Source organism: Penicillium hordei, assembly GCF_028827395.1.
Source record: "Penicillium hordei strain IBT 12815 chromosome Unknown utg000001l_segment0_segment0, whole genome shotgun sequence".
NCBI lineage: Eukaryota > Fungi > Ascomycota > Eurotiomycetes > Eurotiales > Aspergillaceae > Penicillium > Penicillium hordei.
This window is the reverse complement of record NW_026623142.1, coordinates 6035340-6056584: the sequence shown is the minus strand read 5'-3', so window position 1 is coordinate 6056584 and position 21245 is coordinate 6035340. Positions and strand designations below refer to the sequence as shown.

General features: G+C 48.1%; 11 protein-coding genes across 11 annotated transcripts; 6 read left to right on the top strand and 5 right to left on the bottom strand.

Annotated features, from left to right (window-relative positions):
* Positions 1-1101: 1101 nt before the first annotated feature.
* On the bottom strand, positions 1102-1879 carry pst2 (putative NADH-quinone oxidoreductase Pst2; the record flags this gene model as incomplete). The annotated part of the gene is made up of 4 exons (XM_056893377.1): positions 1102-1197; positions 1258-1654; positions 1712-1797; positions 1853-1879. The coding sequence occupies 4 exons, from the start codon at positions 1877-1879 to the stop codon at positions 1102-1104; spliced, it is 606 nt and encodes a 201-aa protein (XP_056758372.1).
* A 925-nt stretch (positions 1880-2804) lies between these two features.
* yth1 (cleavage polyadenylation factor RNA-binding subunit YTH1) lies at positions 2805-3569 on the bottom strand (the record flags this gene model as incomplete). The annotated part of the gene is made up of 1 exon (XM_056893376.1): positions 2805-3569. One exon carries the CDS (start codon positions 3567-3569, stop codon positions 2805-2807), a length of 765 nt encoding a protein of 254 aa, XP_056758371.1.
* A 610-nt stretch (positions 3570-4179) lies between these two features.
* On the bottom strand, positions 4180-5223 carry N7537_002317 (uncharacterized protein; the record flags this gene model as incomplete). Its single annotated transcript, XM_056893375.1, has 1 exon — positions 4180-5223. The coding sequence occupies one exon, from the start codon at positions 5221-5223 to the stop codon at positions 4180-4182; it is 1044 nt and encodes a 347-aa protein (XP_056758370.1).
* Positions 5224-5851: 628 nt separating this feature from the next.
* On the top strand, positions 5852-6274 carry N7537_002316 (tautomerase family protein; the record flags this gene model as incomplete). Its single annotated transcript, XM_056893374.1, has 1 exon — positions 5852-6274. One exon carries the CDS (start codon positions 5852-5854, stop codon positions 6272-6274), a length of 423 nt encoding a protein of 140 aa, XP_056758369.1.
* A 1606-nt stretch (positions 6275-7880) lies between these two features.
* On the top strand, positions 7881-9191 carry N7537_002315 (glycoside hydrolase family 18 protein; the record flags this gene model as incomplete). The annotated part of the gene is made up of 4 exons (XM_056893373.1): positions 7881-8068; positions 8152-8176; positions 8241-8475; positions 8545-9191. 4 exons carry the CDS (start codon positions 7881-7883, stop codon positions 9189-9191), a joined length of 1095 nt encoding a protein of 364 aa, XP_056758368.1.
* A 381-nt stretch (positions 9192-9572) lies between these two features.
* N7537_002314 (uncharacterized protein) lies at positions 9573-11636 on the top strand (the record flags this gene model as incomplete). Its single annotated transcript, XM_056893372.1, has 4 exons — positions 9573-9678; positions 9731-9947; positions 10005-10067; positions 10121-11636. The coding sequence occupies 4 exons, from the start codon at positions 9573-9575 to the stop codon at positions 11634-11636; spliced, it is 1902 nt and encodes a 633-aa protein (XP_056758367.1).
* A 663-nt stretch (positions 11637-12299) lies between these two features.
* N7537_002313 (uncharacterized protein) lies at positions 12300-14539 on the top strand (the record flags this gene model as incomplete). The annotated part of the gene is made up of 4 exons (XM_056893371.1): positions 12300-12872; positions 12929-13977; positions 14022-14430; positions 14477-14539. 4 exons carry the CDS (start codon positions 12300-12302, stop codon positions 14537-14539), a joined length of 2094 nt encoding a protein of 697 aa, XP_056758366.1.
* A 62-nt stretch (positions 14540-14601) lies between these two features.
* Positions 14602-16647, bottom strand: N7537_002312 (transcription factor domain-containing protein; the record flags this gene model as incomplete). The annotated part of the gene is made up of 4 exons (XM_056893370.1): positions 14602-15579; positions 15635-16442; positions 16493-16557; positions 16612-16647. The coding sequence occupies 4 exons, from the start codon at positions 16645-16647 to the stop codon at positions 14602-14604; spliced, it is 1887 nt and encodes a 628-aa protein (XP_056758365.1).
* Positions 16648-16806: 159 nt separating this feature from the next.
* Positions 16807-17100, top strand: N7537_002311 (uncharacterized protein; the record flags this gene model as incomplete). Its single annotated transcript, XM_056893369.1, has 2 exons — positions 16807-16814; positions 16887-17100. The coding sequence occupies 2 exons, from the start codon at positions 16807-16809 to the stop codon at positions 17098-17100; spliced, it is 222 nt and encodes a 73-aa protein (XP_056758364.1).
* Positions 17101-17677: 577 nt separating this feature from the next.
* On the bottom strand, positions 17678-18664 carry N7537_002310 (PIG-F family protein; the record flags this gene model as incomplete). Its single annotated transcript, XM_056893368.1, has 3 exons — positions 17678-17834; positions 17897-18183; positions 18245-18664. 3 exons carry the CDS (start codon positions 18662-18664, stop codon positions 17678-17680), a joined length of 864 nt encoding a protein of 287 aa, XP_056758363.1.
* Positions 18665-19401: 737 nt separating this feature from the next.
* Positions 19402-21240, top strand: N7537_002309 (fungal specific transcription factor domain-containing protein; the record flags this gene model as incomplete). Its single annotated transcript, XM_056893367.1, has 3 exons — positions 19402-20031; positions 20086-20421; positions 20482-21240. 3 exons carry the CDS (start codon positions 19402-19404, stop codon positions 21238-21240), a joined length of 1725 nt encoding a protein of 574 aa, XP_056758362.1.
* Positions 21241-21245: the final 5 nt, after the last annotated feature.

Sequence of the window (21245 nt, the reverse complement as noted above, 5' to 3'; positions counted from 1 at the left end):
TGACAAGAACAAACACATATTGGTCAATTTATGCTCACACGTGTGAGTGACATATTTACATATTTGACAGCTATAGACAGATAACCAAGGTGATTGTGCTTACCCTCTTAGCTGAATTATAAAATAAGCATATTGGATTCCTACTTTTCCATAGAGACTCTGCAGTCATACCGAGTGAAGTCTCACTGTCTATATTGTATTTCATTATTTATAGATCAGGTTTTATATACTGTTCGTGGAGGTATTAGGATAGTGAGCATGTAGAGATATTAGTTTGTTGCTAAACCTCCATAACTAGTTAGCATTAACTGTAGTGGGTCCTAGCCTTCGATGACTTGGGTTTAAGTCTTTCTGCGTTCAAGATCCATGGGCCACTCCTCTCTGATGGCCTTGCCGTATTTGGCAATAAAATAGGAACGAGCACTAGCGCCAAAAACCTAAGCAGCGAGTTCCGCCCTCTAATCCTTTTGCTGGCCCATTGAGAGGAAGACGAGCATCAAAGAGCAGTTGTCTTGCAGCTAAAGCTGCTATGCGGATGCGATCCAAGAGTCAACTATGTAAGGTTGGATAGGTAACTATAACTATGGAAGTGAAAGCGCTAGTTAGTGCTAGTAATGAGCATTCTCACCTGCGGCGAAGTTCTGCATGTTTTGTTTGGGAAAATGGGGACATGGACACATAATTATGGAAAGTGAATCATCCATACAACATGGGTGGATATAGAAAATTGAACATGTACGAGTTACTATGGGGTTTTATAAAAGTAACTGATAACTCTTCCAAAGATTTCTTCCATTGGGCTAGAGATAATTGGCTGTTGAAAAATGAAAATAGTATACCCGTATCGTCATAAGAAGTCGAAACGCCGAGAGAACGCCCAGGTAGAACAGCCGAAAACTAGAGAACGCAAGAAGAGAGACATGGGCCTAATTAAAGAATGGTACATTTCTTAGGCAAACCGCATGGCCCCTCATTGCTCTTCTCCTTCTTGGCTGGCTCCTGAGTACCCCGTTGCTCTTTAGGAGGCTGCTCGGTCTTTTGAGCGCCCTCCTGAGCAACAGGAGTCGAGCTTTCCGGCTTCGACTCGGTACTATCATGCAGTCACTGAACCTTGGAAACGGTCTCGTAGAAGGCCTTGCCCTGAGCGGTGGCAATCTCGAGCTCAAGGGCAGAGGGCTTGCGGGAACCGTCGGCACCCTGTGGACGTGATGGTCAGCAAGAGAAACATATCGAAGTGTGTCTGTCGTGTTAACTTACAGCGAAGGTACCAGCACCCCAGGCGCTACCACCGTGAACCTCGTCCAAGTTGCTCAGCTGGGGGAAGACGGTCTTGTAGCCCAGGGGAACATAGATGAAGCCGTGGTGAGCGAGAGTGCTCATTGAGGCAAGAGCAGTGGACTCCTGACCACCACCCTGAGTACCGGTGGAGACGAAGAGACCGGCGTACTTGCCCCAGAAGCCACCAGTAGCCCAGATGCCACCGGTCTTGTCCCAGAAGGTCTTCCACTGAGCAGGGAAGTTACCGTAACGGGTGGGGATACCGAACAGAACAGCGTCGAAGGCGAGGAGATCGGCAGGCTGAACAATGGGGTAGCTGGCCTTGGCAGGAGCGTACATCTTGCCCAAAACTTCCTCGCTGAGGGTCTCGGCGATCCTAAAGATATAAATGTTAATCAAATGATATAAAGGGCATAGCAAGGGTGTGACTGACTGGAAGATCTCGGCTTGGCCACCAGCGGACTCAATGCCCTTCTTCTCGGCCTCGGCCAAGGCCTGGATGTGGCCGTACATGGAGTACTATTCAGACAATTAGTGAGATGGTAGAGGAATATGTTGCCATTGGAATACATACATAGACAATTGCAACCTTGGGAGCCATGATGACGGTTTGGGGATTGTAGAGTGAATGTAGAGGGAATCAGAGATAGAGAGCGGGGAGGGGAGCTAATTATAAAGGGTTCACACCCCGCCGGGGAGAATTTGTTAGGTACCTTACCTAACATATTAATTAGTATGTGGTCCCAAGTACCTCTATGATTAGCTGCGCAACTAAGCATCAGTCACCGATGACATAGCACCTGAAGATGGAATATGATTGGCCAAAAAGGTTCCACCCGGATATAGCTTTGGCTTTGGTGATTCTTACTGAACACTGACAAATGACTTCGGGAAATTTTACGCGCTAAGAGTGGACGCCGCTAAGGTGGACGCTACCTGAGTTACAAAATCCTTAGTAAAAAATTGTAAATCGCAAAGATTCTAGTTACCAGAAGGATATTGCTTTGTCAACAGAATTAAGACCTCCAGCGCTAGGATATACATCTCTACAGTGCTTATCATGTCATGATGTCATAAAGTCCCTCACGATTTCTTCACTGTGTTTATCATCACACAAAGCTCTGATTTCATCTTTGAGTTAGATTGGGGTAAGCTGACACCGGCGTACTTAGCTCCGGTGGCTGACTATTAACACGAAGAGGAATTTGGTTTCACGACACAGTCTATTATTCCCAGGCAAAGCCAGTATAGCAGACGGCAGGCATAATACAGCAAGGGTGGAACAAGGATGCCTCCGTTGTAACACCAATTATGCCATTGAGCTCAAGTGAAGGGAAAAAAAAGAAAAAAAAAAAAAAGATGAATATTTTTGCGTCAAATTCTCAAATCCAATTGGGGGTATCGCGGGACTAGCGCAAGAACCATAAATGAAAAGAAACCAAGCCCATGGACCCCTTGCTGAAGTCACACCTCACTCCGTGCCATGCAATGTCACCAAAAAATAACCCCTTGCGATAAAAATCCGCCTAACCCCTTCCACGCCCGCGGAAGCGACCACGCCCAAATCCACCACCCCGACCACGTTCATTTCGCCATTCTCGTTCCCGTTCTTTTTCCCGTTCTTGTTCTTCACGGATAAGAACGCGTTCGTGCTCAAGTTCTTCCTCCGTCTTTTCAGTGCGCATTGTAGGCCGTGGTAGGTTCTCCGGCCAGCGAGGGTGAGCATCGGCACACGCTTTTCCATCGGGGCAGAATCCGGCCAGGTAGAAGGTACATAGACGTCGGCGGACATGTCGCTTTGCACATAGTGGTCCCAATTCGCAATATCCACGGTCGTAGTGCTCGCAAGGCGGCAGGCGTGCTTCCTCGCGGACATGCTGGTAAAGGCAATCGTCACCATTGGTGCAATATCCGGATCGCGAAAATGACTGGCATTCTGGCATTCTTCTCAGGTTATATTCGTGAAGGTATTCGCATTTCAGACCTTTTTTGCATAGTCCCTTGAGGAAATGTTTGCAAACCAGCGATCCGTGTGTTGTAGATGGCGCCATTCCGGATGCTGTGGTAGTCGAGGTCGTCACACGAGACGGAGTGGGATGGCGATCTGGACAAGCAGGTCCTAATGGGCAGTGTCCTTCACTATAAGCTTTGCAGACAGGTACATCGCTGGCAAGTCCGAAGCCAAAGCTCTTGCGCAGAAACGGTGTGAAAGAAAATTCATTGTAGCTAGGATCGCGCTTCGGTTCGGCGGATAAGATGTGCGCGGCTGCGCTTTCGGTGTCGGCAGCCATGACTCAATGAAGCTGAAGCGATAGGTGAAGTGTGGAGGGTGAAGAGAGGATCGGTGGTCGTCGCGAGTCAGGTGCGTGTATTCGACTGACTATACCCGCCTCCTTGTGAATGAAATTTCAAGGGCTGCAGGGAGAGAAAGAGTTGCAATCAGATTCTCGGTGTATTTTAGCTCAAATTGGCATGGAGAAGGATATTCAAAGAAGGAGTCTTAGTTGAAGGTTGCGGAGCTGTCCAGGTTGTTCTCCAGTTGTCGCCTTAGAAATCAGGTGGCAACACTGGTGTTTGGCTCGTTTGCATTTCGGTATTCAATTTTAACCCATGGACAAGCCACACTACATCTTTACAACTTACATTGGAAGCAAAATTCTGATTGATAAATTAATACCCCTGAGTGTCATACTATTCCTCTCTTGAAATATATGTGGCCATAAGCTGAAAGGGAGACGAGATATATAAATTGGTGGACATGGAAAACAAGAAGCAACCAGGACGATAGAAAACTAAATTCCAACATCCAGTCTAATTGCTATTTATTTGTAATCGAGAATATAATTGATATCTTGAAGTACTGTCATTGATCTATTAAAATTGTGCTTCGACAGAGCATATTTACACAAACCCGAGCTGCTGGTCCATCAAATCCCGCACCATGGACTCGAATGAGCGCCATTGAATCCCAAGTTCTGTCTCCGCTTTAGTCACATCAACTGGGAACGAGACACCTTGGAAATCCTCAGAGATCAATGCCCCAGAATCCGGATAGAGTCTGTGCACAATGCGTGCAATCTCAGGGCCTGTCGTCTTCGGCCCGACCAAGAGATATCTCGAGCCGTCCACGATCTTCGGATCGAGTGCCTTGATGTGCGCTTCGGCCACATCTTGAATATGTACTCCTACTATACTTCTAGTGGGATCGGCCTTCATAATGATATTCCACAGACCACCGTTAGACCCCGCGTGGACGCCGTCGGCAGAACTCTGAACAAGATTGCGCCCGTACACAAATGCAGGATGCAATGTCACCAAGGCATACTGTGGTTTGGCCGTTGCCCGGAACTCCCGAGTTGCGTTGTCTGCAAGGAGTTTGGAGGCGTGATACAGTCGCATTGGTGTTATAGCCGGGGTTTCAGGGTCCTCGAAATTGGCATTCTCATCAACCGAAAAGTCCCAATCGTTGTCCTCTAGGAGATCTGTCAATGCAATTCTTACTCCGAGATTAAAAGCAAGATATAAGGTACCTTTCACCACTCCACCAGTAGGAACGCCAGCCAATGGAATCAAGGCCGCGACGGACGAGGTAACCACGACTTTTTTGATGGTTGGCACCTTAGCTGCTGCTTTCAGCACGGCAGTGGTCCCTTTCACAGCCGGGGGAAAGTATGCCTGCTTGTCGGTCCCATGAGGAAGAGGGGATGCAAGATGAAGGACATAGTCCACGCCGTTCAACTTGTCGTCGAATGCCGTCTCATCAGTGAGGTCTGGAATGATAATAAATTCAACTTGGGCACTATACTCTGACAGCAGCGTTTCCAATTGCTCAGATGGCTTGCGAAGACAAATTCGCAGTCGATACCCCGCTTCCAGAGCAGCCACTGCAGTGGCACTCCCAATAAAGCCACTGGCTCCGGTGATAAAGATTAATTCACTAGACATCTTTTTTGATTATTCGAGTGCTGATGGGGAGAAAACAGAAATATTATATACTGCGCTCAGCTGTCTTTTATATCCGTCGTTTGAATTTGTAATCTGCCGGCGAATCTAGTTTGCCAAAATCTTTATTTAGATATGGTTGATAAGCTGGGATAAGTAAAATGATGCAATCCACCGTATCCCCGGTCTGGTTCTAAAGAGAGCCTCAATTCCATGCGACGCCGACATGCTCGATGTCATCATATCTTGAATGTAAGCCCGATTGATCGAGCGTGCAACCTGACTGATCTAATATACAACCCGAGTAATCGTCGGTGTTACTATTGTAAAGCTCGAAAATTTGTACGATGTAGTAATCAACTCAGGGGCGGAGGCTGATGAAATGATCAAAAAATCGACACTTTTATATTACGCTATCGCCCCGAGACATCAACACTACGTGAGACTGAGGTGATTATACATATAATGGCGCGACGATATTTAATATCAGTAATCTGCGGGGTCTATTTGGTATATAAGAATGGACAGGATCCAACATGCGAAAAATATATCAACACATCTCCATTTAGGATTCAACTGAAAAAAAATCCCAACAAGTTATTATTCTCACTTGAAAGTGACTTCCTTCAAAATGCCTTCCTGGCACATCAGACATAGTCCAGACACCATTACGGCTCCTGAGAAAGAACAACTCGCCAAGTCAATCACTAAGTTGTACGTCTCCTATGGCCTACCAGCATTTTACGTCCAAGTCCATTTCATTGAGAACATTCCCGGTTCTTCGTTTGTTGGCGGCGAACCTCACCCCAAATCTGCAGCTTTGGAAATATATCACGTTGCCCGTGCCTTCTTCACCGACGAAGCCAAACAGAGATTCTTGGCTGCCGTTGATGAGATTCTCAATCCATTTTTTGAGCCGAAGGGAATGGAATGGGAGTATTTCATTATAGAATCGTCGAGAGACTTGTGGAAGATCAATGGTCTGGTGCCGCCACAGCCTGGATCTGAGGAAGAGAAGAAATGGGCCGAACTGAACAGAGCTGTTAAGCTCTAGTGTTGGACGAAGATACCGAGCATAGATTGGGAATAGTCATTTTACAGTCTACATACTTCGAAGTTATCTATCACATTATGCGTATTTTGGACGTCTAGGAATCTAAGAGTTCGTTGACTATACTCTGTAAACATTTCGGATGGCTCAAGTCTATTGACTCTTGCTTGCCTTGGCAGGCGATACTTTCCTCAAGGTACCCCCGATATTGTAAACAGAACGGGGGGTAATACAGATATTGGGATCCAAGGTTGACACTAAACTCCTACGTTCATCTTCAGAAGCGCTCTATGATCCGCAATCACACCCTTTTGTCGAGAAAGTAACCAAAGTAAGGTTATCTGCACAAAGCCGAAGTTGCGACTAACAACCTCAGGAGGCTTTGAAAGGTTTAGATAGGGGGAGTTTGTTAGACCTCGACATTCGTAAATTTGTGTAGTTGGCCATTTTGGGACTGTTTATCGCAATGAGGGCATTTGGCCATTGACAAGACCACTTTTTTTTATTTTATTATCTCGTAATGGTGCTCTCCATACTTCAAGGTGATCTGAGCAGGCTTTTCTCGTGTGATATAGGTATTCAAACGGTATCTCTGTGAAAGGCAAGAAGCATTCCGAACTCGATCACCGCGGGAAAGCATAAAGCCGGAGGCAACATGCATCGCTGCCTATAGTCCTCCAGCCTCATCTTCTAGACCCTCCCCCCCCGCGAATCAGATACCTGTAAATGCTTCCATCATCAAATCGAAAAAAGCAAACATCGGCAAAATGTCAAATCACCATCGCCCCTCTCTGTATTTGGTCATTAGATTCGCACCAAGAATATATTCCTCACCGGGGTGCCCAATACGAGCTTGACGCTATAGCCGAATTATCACGACATGATTCTCCATGATAATATTGTTGGACGATCTGGCGCTGTATTGAAAAATCTGTTCGAACACGGGGTACATTGGTCATGCATGATGATCCACACTCGTACCTTAGTTTGAAAAGTCTCCCTGATGGGATTTTCTTACTACATCCGCTGGTTAGATCCGATCGGTGATACGAAAATGACCGGAGAAGATCCGGTATGTCTTGGATCAAGGACAGTTACTGAACTGTGAGACAGTTTACGTAGATTGTAAGCAATCATCCTTGACCCCGCATTTGGCTATGCAGACATCAAGCCATTGCGTACAACGTACAACGTACTTTTGAAAAGAAAGGGAGAAAAAAAAAAAAAAAAAAAAAAGAAAGGCAATGCTGCGCATATGCTTAGCTTGCATTCCCCGCATCTCGCTGTATCCAATTGCTGATTTGACCATCTACGCCAGGAAGCCTAGTGAAGTTACCTCAGATTTGCATCTGCAAACTGTCTGGCCATACTCACCCCCAATTAGTCCAAGTGTCCAAGTGGTAAAAGGGTCGAGGCGAAGTTACACGTGACGTATTCCAAAAAAGGAAACACACAGCATTGCTTTAGGTACTTTCCTTTCAATTCAACTCTTTCTTCCTTTTCCCCTTGGTCCCTTTTTTTTTGCCTCCGAATTCTGTTCAACCTCAGTCCTTTCTGTGGTTCCTTTCAATGAGCGAGCTTGTACATTCCTGACCTTGACGTCTTGACCATGTTTTCAGCTTCCAGGCTCTTCCGCCGACGGGGCGCGGACCGTGACCCCGCCGAGTCCCACGTCTCGTACGAAGTTCCATTGTACACAAATGCGGCCTACTATCCGAATTGGAGAATCTATCGAAAGGAACCTCCTTCATCTTTGCGCTTGGGATTTATCTCTCACGTGTTCTACGCATTTGCCTGGTAAACACAGCCAATCATCGCCGTTCAAGGGCCCGAATTCGAGTAGATGGCTGATGCGCTAATCTCAATTTGGTTTCTCGCAGGGTCAAAGATGATGGCACTATCTATGTAAGTTTAATTTTAAGCATCCACGTCCTTCAATGTAGGAATATTTACTGACCCTACGTCATAGCTGAGTGATGAGTGGGCTGATACCCAGATGCCCGTTGACGGCGCAGAAGGTTGCCTTAGAGCTTTTGTCCAATTAAAACAACAGTACTCTAAGATGAGGGTCATCCTCTCTGTTGGTGGTGGTGGAAAAGGTAGCGAGAACTTCGCTGCCGTAGCCAGCAGCCGCTCAAAGGTGGACACTTTCGTTCGCACCGCGCGGGGACTGGTGGATCAATTTGGAATTGATGGCATTGACAGTAAGGCCGCGTTGTCTTTTTGATTCCGACTTAAGTTCGAACACATGACTTATTCTATTTGCTGTACAGTCGACTGGGAGCACCCCTCTGATTCCAAGCAAGGAAAGGATTATGTCCGTCTCCTCGCACGTCTGCGCGAAGTGCTCCCGGCTCCACGATACGTACTTACTACTGCCCTCCCCGCTGGTCAGTGGGCATTACGGAACATTGACCTTGCTGCGGCACAAAAGCATCTTGACATGATCAACCTTATGACCTACGATTTTGCTGGACCATGGGAATCTGAAACGGGACACCAGGCGCAGCTTTATGGCTCAGGTGTATCTGGTGATTCGGCAGTTTCTTACGTCGTAGGGCAAGGGGTGTCCCCTAGAAAGATCATTTTGGGTGTCCCAGTTTACGGGCGATCCTTCTTAGGTAGCAATGGCCCTGGTCAGAGGTATACTGGAAACGGTGGCGAGGACGGTGTCTTTGACTATCGCGATCTGCCCCGACCGGGAACACAGGAGTACCATGATAAGAACATTGCTGCATCATTCTGTGTTGGTGCTGATGGCGGTTTTGTCACATACGATACCCCAGAAACAGTAAAACAGAAGGCGGAATTTGTGACTTCGTCGAAACTGGGTGGTTTGTTCTACTGGCATGTCTGCTCTGATGCCCGAGGACCGCGCAGCTTGGTTGAAACTGGATACAACACGCTGCACGATATGTGAGGGCATTCAGTTGTTAGCAAAAGCAACATTAAATAAAAAAATCAGATCTTCTTCCTTCGATGATATCTTGGGAAGGACTGTTATAGCTAATATGGTCGCCTGTCATGATATTTTAACAATCATTTCTTGGGTATTGGCTTGCCGTCTAGGCTATAATCAGAATATTCAGTAACTAGAAACGGTAAAACATATAAGATCACATGTTGTAGGTTCAATAAGGTGGCGTGGACAGGTAATCGGCGCTTTCGCGGGCAAAAATGAGACTTTGGACAACCGACGGCCGAGGTCCATCTCCCCCCGCATCTTCAACGGCTTTTAGCAACATTATTCTGAGCGCTATGTTTGTGATTTTCAATCGCCTTCGCTTCTAACAATCACACCATGTCTTCCCCACGGCCCGCGACAGCAGATAGTGGCTATATCACCGATCCCGGTCCGTTGGAGAATACCTACACGTCGGATCCTAGCCTCCAACGGACACTGGCATGTGAGTTTCTTATATTCAGATGTAATTACAATAATCTCTAAACATTATTCAGGGTACCTACCATCTACTACATTACAATCTGTACAACCGCACCTCACGCAGTTCGGTGCCGAGGCTATTTCAGAGCAGGTTCGTGAATGGAGCGCCGATGCAGAGCGCAATGTGCCATATGTGAAGAGCCACAACGTTTGGGGTAAGCGATATGATTACGATCGATTAGTGACCACCGAAGGCTGGAAGCAGTTGGGCAAATGGGGTGCTCGGAATAGGTATCCTCTACAAAACGCCTTTAAGCTGACTTGCATGATCTAACGCCATCCGATTAGGATCGTCTCGGCGGGCTATGACAGGGGATTAGGGGTCGATCGGAGAACGGTCCAGTATGCGCTGTAAGTATTTTATTGTCGATCTTTCTACGCTATCACTCATGCCATGATTCCAGGACCTATTTGTACTCTCCTTCTTCTGGACTATACTCCTGTCCGATTAGTATGACCGATGGTGCTGCTTTTATTCTCTCATCAAGAATCAACAAGCTGCCATCTACACACCCTTTCCATACTGCGTTCCAGGGGCTGGTCTCCGAAAAGGATGATCACTGGACCTCGGGCCAGTGGATGACTGAGAGAGCTGGTGGAAGCGACGTCCAAAACACCGAAACATGGGCTACATACTCGCCTTTAGCTACCGACTCTGGCTCCGACCCCCTGGGTGATGGCGACTACCTGATTAGCGGATTCAAATTCTTTTCCTCGGCAACGGATGCGAATCTTGCTCTTTTGCTCGCGAAAACACCATCCGGGAAGCTAAGCACGTTCCTCGCGCCACTGCGACGGACCGTGGTGGGCGCCGACGGCGTCTCCAAAATTGTATCTAATGGCGTCAGGATCCACCGACTGAAAAACAAGCTCGGTACCAAAGAATTGCCAACTGCCGAATTGGAATTGAAGGACATGCGTGCGCACCTGCTTGGGGAACTAGACCAGGGTATCGTAACTATTGCGCCTCTTCTCAACGTCACCCGACTTCATACCTTCGTTGGCTCGCTTGCTGGTTGGCGTCGAGCCATCAGCATTACGAAAAGCTTTGCAAAAGCAAGGACTACTGTTGGCGAACCGCTCTGGTTAATCCCAATGCATTTGCGACTCCTCGCAGACTTGGAGGTAAAGCATCGGGGAGCAATGAATCTTGCATGGTTTACCGTTGCTTTGTTTGGGGTAGTTGAGGATCAAACACCGTCGTCTAATAATCTCGCGCATCTACCTCAACCTGGTAAGGAAGCCGAGGTGGTTTTCCGTACCTTGACTGCCATTGCCAAGGCTGTCATCAGTAAGATGGCCACTACGGGAGTTCAAGAATGTCAGGAATCTATGGGTGGAGTCGGGTATATGGATGAGGCTGACGAGCCCGAATTCAATATCTCTCGAATTTTGCGCAATAACGCAGTTAATTCTATCTGGGAGGGTACTACCAACGTGCTAGCCAGCGAGTTCGTCCGGTTCCTTATCAAGAACGACAACCTGAAGATATTTGGAACATGGCTTGACCGTACCTTGACCCTGATTCAGAGCACTGAACTGCGGAATGCCTTGACTGCTGCATGGTCAGCTTTGCGTGTTCGTTTCACGATTCAGGGCCCCGCTTCAACTGTTGCGGATGGCCGTCGATTTATGTTTACTCTAGCCTGGATTCTATCTGGTACTCTTCTGGCGCTTGATGCTGAACGTGATAATGACCCTGTGACGACAGAGATCGCTCGGCGCTGGATCTTGAGTGCTGAGGGTGGCGTGGGAGAGCATGTGTTCCATGATATTATTACAGTCCGTGGCACCGCGAGCGCTACTTCTGGACGAGAGGAACATGTGCAATGGGACTGCCGCATTGCCTGGGGAGTCGATCTGCCGGCGAACCGTGCATCTGGTCACCGATCCTTGCAAAAGGCGAGCTCGAAGCTTTGAAAAGCCATGAAGATTGATGCCATATATAGCATGTAATCTTCACGTTCGTGTATTGATATAGCTGTTCTCGGGTAATTGTACATATTTGGACATTTGACTAACACTTCGCATTCCAACATTGAGCTATACAAAAAAGCTTTGGGCTATTAGTGAAAGAGATACCATTTAACAACCTAAGCTCAGATTGCATGGTTGAAACGAAAGAGATCTCGAGAGTTTGAGGTTAGACGCCTACAACATATATTGGCTGTAACAATATAGGAAGAAAAAAGTTCGCAGCATGTAATTATTTACCCCACGAAATGAAGCTTCCCAAGTCTTACATTCCTTCAGTTTCGTGCGGGGGTTGGGCGTTGCATCATCGGCCGAGTAGCAGCATCAGCCCTATAAAATACATCATGTATCACCGGCTCTGACCGATTTCCACCGACGATTACCGAAAGAGCCTACAGTATCATGGGTGTTCCTAGGAATGCGTCAGATTTACCCGAATTAGATTATCCATGCCGGTATTCAATGGCCGGGTGCCGAATGCCGACGACGGGCTATTAATGTGCTTATTGAGAGTAACTTTGTGTCTTTTGTTTGTCACTGTAAATCACTCTGTACTTAATCAATTCAGATTCTACACCACAGAATTAACACCAGGGAAATAAACAAAAAATGGCAAACCCTACGAAGAGCGACGCTCTCCGGCCTCGGCCCATCTGGGAGCCTACCATGCCCCAAGACCAAATACCCATGAACATCTATCGTGCGCATATCAACAAGAAGTTCAATCAACAGCTTTGCTCCTCCCATGATCTGCATCAATGGTCCATTGAGAATCTGCAGGATTTCTGGACAGACCTCCATGGCTATACGGGAATTATTCCGTCCTTGCCTCCGACAGTACCATCCGCATTCGATCCTAGCACGCCCATGGAGAAGGTTCCCAAATTCTTCCCTGGAGTAACTGTCAACTATGCAGAGAATGTTGTGTCTAACCGGGACATGAACAAGACAGCTCTTGTTGGAGTTCGAGAGGGCCAGGATCTGAGTGGGGAGGTGTGGACATGGGGATTATTGAGGGAGAATGTCAGAAAGGCAAGGAGTGCTTTGCTCCAGGCAGGTATTAAGGAAGGAGATCGAGTTGCTGCTATCATCTCGAACAGCGTCTGGTCGATCGGTCTGTTCCTAGCGACTGCCAGTATCGGCGCGATTTGGACTAGTATTGCACCGGATTTGGGTGACGAGGTATGTTACGAAGGAATGAGAATCGCTGGAGAAAGGAGACTGATTTGAAATACCAGGGCTGTGTTTCACGGTTGCAACAAGTCACTCCTCGACTTCTCTTTGCAGATGCCGAGTCCACGTACAAGGGGAAAATGCGATCGAACGTTGCTAAGATCCAAAGCATCGTGAAGGCATTGGGCTCAAAACCACAAGTGTTTTTGATTCCCATAACGGGGGGCCATGAGCCGGTGTTCCCCAGTCTCGATCACTTTCTGTCAACTTCACGACGGGAGGACAAGCTAGAGTTTAAAAGAGTGTCCTTCTCTCACCCACTCTACATCTTGTACACCAGCGGCACCACCGGTCAGCCCAAGTGTCTAGTGCACAGCCACAGTGTTATTTTGCAGCACAAGAAGACATCCGTACTGCACAACTCTTTGACATCCGAGGATGTTGTTTTCCAGTACAGCAGTACCTCATGGGTCTTGTGGAATGTCATGGTCGGTCACCTGTCCGTGGGTCCGACTCTGATTCTATACGACGGATCTCCGTTGTGGCCCAGTGCCAAAGGACTGGCAAAAATTGCCGAATACCATAAAGTCTCATACTGGGGCTGCTCTCCTCGCTATCTGCAGGAGCTCGAGATGACCGGCTGCATCCCAAAGAACGAGTTCGACCTATCGTCCCTCAGAATGGTGCAAACGGGTGGCTCTCATCTAGGTGAAGACCAGTATCACTGGTTCTACCGCACATTCCCCTCGAGCGTTCATCTCACCAGTGTAACAGGTGCAACGGACTTGGCAACGTCTTGGATTGGGACTGATCCTGCGGGCCCACTGTACCCTGGAGAGATTCAGCTTCCCATGCTTGGACACGACTTGGACATCGCCGATCCTGCCACGGGAGATTCTATTAAGACCACTGGAAGACATGGTGAGTTTGTCTGTCGCAAGCCCTTCCCCTCAATGCCGGTCTTTTTCTGGGGCGATGAAGATGGATCGAAGTACAAGAGCGCATATTTCGAGAAATTCGAAAATTGTTGGGCTCAACACGATTGGGCGAGCTATAACCCACAAACGAAAGGTTGGCAGATTCATGGAAGGAGGCAAGTTACATTTCCCTGTAAGTATGTCTTGTGAAGGAACTGCGTACTGACTGGAAAACCGACAGCGATGGTGTCCTGAATCCGCAGGGTATTCGTTTCGGGTCGGCAGACATATACTCGATCACCGAATCAGCTCCTTTCAACTCGGCTATATCAACTACTTTCTGTGTGGGGCGTCGACGACCTCATGACTCTGATGAAGTTGTATTTCTGTTCGTCATCATGCAACCTGGAAAACCGTTCACGGGCCAACTTGCTGTCGAGCTCAAGGATGCAATTCGCAAAGGCTTGAGCAGTAAACATGTTCCTCGCTTCATGATTGGGGTCAAAGAAGTTCCTATGACGGTGAACGGTAAAAAGGTCGAGACATTGGTCAAACAGGTTATTTCGTCTGGCCAGCTACCCAAGATTATTAGCAGCACCGTTGCGAATCCTGGGTCTCTGGATCACTTCAGGCAGTATTATGAACTTGAGGTACAAAAGAATAATAGAGGTAAGCTATAGACGACATGCAGTCTAGCCGGTGCAACAAACTGTGGGTGGTATTTTGAAAGAAAAATGGGAGAGGAACTTTTGTACATAGGAAAACAAGACATAAACCAAGACCACTTTTTCTGTAACGCCGATTATCAAGCTTTGTTGTTTTCATATATTAAGTAGCCAGGAGCCACTCCAGTCAAATCCAGCGCCTTCCCAATTATTGCTGAATGGGTCCAAACTAACATCAAGAGAGGCAAAGTCGTAAGTATCCGCCTGTTGTCCCGGTGGAGCATCAAGGGGCCGAAGGGTATCCGGTTCTTGAATGTCGGCCATATTGCAAGTAGGCGAAATCCCTGTGTTCCAGCTTGTGGGATCCGAGGAATGTCCAATGGCTTGCCATTGTTTGCAAAGCTTTGTTTCAAACCCCTCAAAGAACGAGGCAGCGTCCGGGTCGAGCGTAGGCGATGAACCCTCGAAGGGGCCCAGCTCTCGGATTTTCTCGGTCAATTTGTTCAGCGCACGCAACGGTCCGACCGCCGAGAGCCACCGTTCGGATAGTTTTTGGAGGCAGAGTTTCATGACTGTTAATTCATGTTCGGCGGTACTCTGCAGGTTGGCATAGCGGCAGCTAGAAAGGAGTGACAGTCCAGCGCATAGTGGATAGAATGCAAAGACAGGACCCAAGTATCGAAGCTCATCGCGAAGTAAGAATTCCTCGTAAATACCGGCAATGAACGAAGATGCGACTAACGATGCTGCGGGTGGTACGCTACCTGGCGTAGGCGAGCGATGGAGGATAGTGAGCACCACGAAATACATTACCAGCAGCTGTTGTACTTCAAGGTTACAAATAACCGCATCGTCTTGATCTGCGACAGACGATCGTAATCTTGGAATGACTTGTTTTGCCCATCGGTAGACGGCGTTCTCAAGATCAACCCGTCTTTGGCGAGAGATTTCCTTTCGTAGATGGGACTCAACTGTGTCTCCCAGTAGCCGGGATATCGTGCAGTAGGCTAGGAATAATTGAGACTTAAAGTTGTTCACGGGGAAATCATTAAGTGATGGCGGAAGCACATCACTGTCGCGTAGATTGATAGTTCGTGGTCGGCCGACGCCAACAGAAATTATATTGTCTCGCACCTAAGTATGTTAGCGCACGGCAATTTGTGTATTCCGTATTCAGGTAGATCCATACCACGAGAGACCACCACAGCCTTCTCCGGAACCCCCGATCTCGAGAATTCGGCGAGGGTTCCTTATGTAGCCCAATCTGAAAGGCCATTGCTCCAGCTGTCCGAATCCAAAACCCACTGGTATCAGTAGAGACATCCTCGGGCCCAACTGGATTATACCAATGCAGCAGACAGGCGGCCACAATAGAAATTAAAGGGTTGTCACAACCACCAAAAAAGAAAAGTAGTTTCGCTCGTCGATAGAACACTTCGCTAGACCCATAGTCCAGGTGAGCTTTAGAAACTCTACTTCCAGCGAGAAAAATAGCCTGAAGGAGCAGCATCGATCGTGGCGCACTCTCGTCTAGCCATTTCGGGTCCACAACGGGTGTCCAAGGTGCACAGTGCATGTTAAAACTGGCCATTAACTCTTTCTGAACTGATACCGGAGGTAACTCAAAAGCACCTTGGTCGCGGAGCATTTGCAAGTCAGTTGCTGATGCTTTGGGGTTGGTGTATGTAGTTTCGCGACCGGGTTTGACCATATTTTCATCAAACGGAACGCTGCCACCGAGATATTCACTGCGGCCGCGATAGCTTTCTTCTTTAATGAACGGTTCGCCATGATTGGCCACCGCAACTGCATTGGGTTCAATTGGAACCACTCCATGAGACTCGCTTAAAGAATTCCGCTGTGAAGCTACTTGCGCCTCTGGTGACTCGGGAGGAACCTGTGAGCTCCGCGGTGTCTGACTCAAGGGAACAGAGATTGACACATTCCGCCCTGGCGATAGGCTGTTGGTAAACCTCTTGCGCTTCCTTGTATATGGTCTGAACGGAGTTAGTTTTCAATTATTCGAGTTCTCTGCGGGTGTACTTACCTGCACTCCACATCTGACTTTTTGCAGTTGGTGCAGGGGTCTTGCGTCGCATAGTCGCACCTCACCTATAACCATTAGCGATTACTCGAGAACGCGCCAATGGATGATCAATGCGACACCTTTCTTTTATGACAGATTATACATGCTGAAGACATGGTGCTATGCCCCGACAGCGTAGATCCGAGTGACGGAGATGGTTGGAGGAGGTCGAGAGAGTGGGGTTTAACCGAGGTATGGGAAGTCTATAAAATGCTCAACCAGCAACATTTCGCTTTCTTCGATGATACTTTCCTTAGTTTTGGATATGGCGGAACATGGTCAAGTGAGTTGAAGTGACTACAGATACTTCCTCGTATTCTGCCATCTCGGTGATTGCAATTAATCGCCCTGATAGGAAGAATGCCGTCGACCACATGACTGCGAAGGCGCTCTACGAAGCCATTCTTGTCTTTGAGGATGGCTCGAAACAAAAAGCGTGTGTCCTGACAGGTGCTGGTGGTAGCTTTTGCGCAGGAGCCGACCTCCAGAGTGTTGCACAGGCAAACGACGACACACCCCGCGACAACCTCCAACCTATCAATGGACGGGTCCCTCCAGACTCATTTTAACAAAGCCAGTCATATGTGCTACCTCCGGATACACCGTTGCAGGAGGACTAAGGCTGAGCCTACTCACTGATATGCGCGTGATTGAAGAAGACAAAGAAAGTCCTTGGTGTCTTTTGTCGACGCTGAGGTGTGCCTGTGATTAATGGAGGAACCGTCCGGCTGCAGATCATTGTCGGGCTTGGTCGTGTCTTGGATATGATATTGTCCGGTCAGCCTGTGGGCGCCCAGGAAGCGCTGACCATTGAAGTAGCCACTCGGTTGGTTTCTAGAAATCATTAAAGGAAGCTATTAATATAGCAAGACAGCTCAACACAGATCGCCAGTCTTGCGACTACAGTGCATATATAGCAAAGGCTCAGAGCGACATGGCAGCTTCAAGGATCATGGCAAGCTGTGAATAGCAAGACGCTTTCATTAAAGAAATTTACATTATCAAATTAATTCTTTGGATATCTAAAACCAATTATAACTGGTGGCGGCAGACTTGTAAGAGCTTTTTATGCTAATACAAGTCAGACATGTATCTTCGGAAATATGCCGTATTGCGCGAATATAGAGGGAATCAATGACAAAGTCCCTAATTAGTCTTCTTTTCGGTCTCGCTCACCTCCTCCACAGTGAATTTGACACGCTTGCCGTAAACCAATGGAGTGCGAGCAAGCAAAGAGCCAACCGCATGTCCGATGTAGGCTCCAACGAGAATCGTGATTGGGAATGCCTGCCAAGGTCGGTCCCTTCATGTATCGAGTTAGTCGGCTATTTGGCATTTGAAGTTCAGTGTGAACGTATAACTAACCAGTCAAGAGGAATAGGAATAGCGCCAAACCACGCCCCCAAGCCTGTGCCGAGCGCACTTCCCCAGACCGCATCGGCAGGACGGGCAATGCCCCAAACCTCGTTCCATACGGCGCGGTCCAACCCATGGGCGTAAGTCAGGGCCGTTGCGGATAGAACCGCCATGTGGGCCGCACACAAGACGGTCTCGGAGTTGTGCGTTGTGAGCGGGGCGCCAAATAGAACCAGAAGAATTGTCAGGACTGGCGTGGCCAAGGCGAAAGTCAGAGAGAGCGAGAGGAGGGCAGGCTAGAAAATCGTGTCAGTATCAATTGACTCGCAGTTTGCACTCAATTTGGAGATCGCGTACCAGTAACCGGGACCAAATGCACGCCCAGCTGTTGGCGTGCTGCTTCCGCTTTCCATGTTTTCCATGACGCACAGCACCACCAGGCCCAGATGACCGAGGACTTGACCTGCCATCAGCCGGGGCGGACGCGCTCGTCTCTGTTGACGGTGTCGACCCGGCGGGTGGAAGACAAACAATCACGTAGAAAATTTGTACAAGGGTGAGCCATGGTAAGGTGGAAAGAAGCTCCTTGGTGGGATCAGCAACCACTGCTTCAAAACGAGTAGCGCCCAATGCCAAAAGGAGTGCTGGGTGCGCAATTGAGTAGATCCGGGCTATCAGCGAGGGGAGGATGTTGACGGGAGGGGCGGATGGTTTGTCGTCGGGGGCCGGGGGTGTCAAGGGTGAAGCCCCTGATGCAGAAGAGGTATCTGGGGCCATTGCAGAGTTCAACTGGCAACTTTCTGCGGAAGACAAACCCTGAGCAGCTCCCGGCTAATTCGGGGTGGAAATGGGAGGGTCTTCAATGGAGATGACAGCTCGACAGTGATTGGATGTGGCCTTGGTGCCGTGTCTCCCGATCTCTCAGGCAGAAGGTTCATTGCCTTACCCTTCAGGTCACCACATCACTATCGCGTCACTTCCAAGGTTGTTACTCACATCATCAATGTTTATCTACATGAATACATCGATGGATGGTCCATAAAATTGTAGCTCTTAATGAAGTAGATGAATTGTTTCAAATGCTGTCTTTTTTGGGGGTTTTTGGCATGTCTTTTCATATTTCTCCAAAATGATCGTGGCAATATGATATTTTTCTTCAGGCTCTTTTGTGAAAATAAGATTTTCTAGCTGTGTCGCTATCTTTTACCCTCGGTTATCAGGGTCAAGGTTATTGTCAATCTACATCTAGCTGCCTATATAGGTTAGCCTACCCACGGAGCGTTCTCACCTTCAACCTCCCCGCTAGATCACCTCTCATCTTGTTGATGCCACCACATCGGAGAACCCGGGCACCTATTGCCTGTGAGCGCTGCAAGCGCCGTAAGACAAAGGCAAATACATGATGATGCTTTTAGGCTGCGACAATTACTGACAACAACATAGTGTAATGGCGAGCTCCCCGTATGTTCGGCCTGTGAGCGGTCAGGATCCAGTATGCTTTGGAAATCTATAAAATGAGAATCATTGTGGAGATTCTAAGAAACGCAGATTGCACATGGCCAACTTTGCCTGGTCTTGAAGCCCTCCAAACCACAGAGCACTCACAACTGGTACAACATGCTAGCAGACTAGAAAGACAAGTCGCCGAGCTACAGAACCGTCTCCAGTCCCAGAGGAATGAAAGCTGCACTCATGAAGTTGCCGCACAATCTATCTCGCCGGTCGACTACCATGGCGAGCTATCGACGGATGTTGTGCTTTTGAGTATGAACGCCGCAGCCGAGCCATCATTTATCGGCGCAACGTCGGGCTTCTCGCTTTCTAGGCTCGTGGAGGGAATCTTGTCTGAGTATATGTTAACCGAAAGAGTTAGAGGCGATGACACTACTGTGTCTGATCAGACACCAATGGGAGAGCAGTCCGTGGGAACGGACCAAGAGGATGTGTTGGTTGATACGTTTTTCAAACGAGTGCATCCTCGATATCCATTTCTTGACGAGGTTTCTCTTCAGGATTTATTCCATCAGACAACCCGAGACGAAGATCACAATTCCCCCAATCTCTTCTTACTGTATATGGTTTACGCTATTGCTGCGAGGATCATTCAGCTGCACCCTGAGATGCGTCCATGCAGAAGACCAGAGGTATGTTACATCACAGGATCTCAAGAAAGATATTCAATCCTGAACCCCATTCAGACATACTTTACACGCGCCCTTCGCCATATCGACTCTGCTCTAGCGAGCCAGAGCCTGCAACGGGTCCAAGCCCTCCTATTAATTGCCCTCTATCTTCTACGAACCCCCAGTAATGTGTCAAATCTTGGAAGTTGGCACATTATTGGACTTGCCATCAGACATGCGGTCGAGATGGGCCTTCACCGAAATCTTCGTGATTCTCGGTCGCGACAATTGAATAAAGACGACCTGAACTTGCGTAATCGTGTCTTTTGGAGTGCGTACATTCTGGATCGAGCAGTCTCATTGACCCTTGGTAGACCATTCGCCCTAGCAGAACATGAGATTGACGTTCCGGTAAATTTTCCATTTGATTTCGAATGAATATGATGCCGCTGAATACTTATCAACGAACAGGTACATGACTCACCAAAATACCAATCATTCACCCATATGTGTCATTTACGACGGCTAGAAAGCCGCATACACCGTGAAATATTTGGAGCCGATGTGCATGAAGCTTCCGACGAAAAGATCGACTGTTTCCGGTATGAGCTCGATGCTTGGCGACTCGCTGTCCCAGTCCCGATAGAAGCCTCCTTCGTTCTCCCCGGCTACTCGCTGTACGATACAAGGGAATTCTTCGACATTCAATACAGCAAGGCACTGCGCATGCTCCTTCAGAGACGTATCACTACAGCAAAGAACGAAGCAGAAGGAGAGGTTTCAAAGACAGCGGAGTATATCGCACTGAGTGCTCGAGCATCTGGGGACATCTGCCAACATTACAAAGTGCTTCATCAGCGAAGCCCGCTGGGTTGGAATCTTCTGGCGCTACATTCCATCTTCACGGCCGGTTTAACCCTCCTATACTCCAGCTGGACTAGGAAGGACAGGCCCGACCTCATCGCCTTGGAAGATATCCGAGCCTGTTCGAGTGTTCTGTTTGCCATTTCAGAGCAATGGCCGTCGACAAAACGGTTTCGGGACATTTTTGAAATCCTCGCGCGGGAGATGATGGATATTCTGAAACGCAGCCAACCTCCAGATTGGAACGGATTGTTTCCAGTCGATACGAACGCGTTCGGGGGCGAGGGCTTCTGGTCGATTTTTGATGATTTGGTGGAAGATGATTACATTCGCGATCAGTTTAGGCTTGAGGAAATGATGGGTTAAATTAT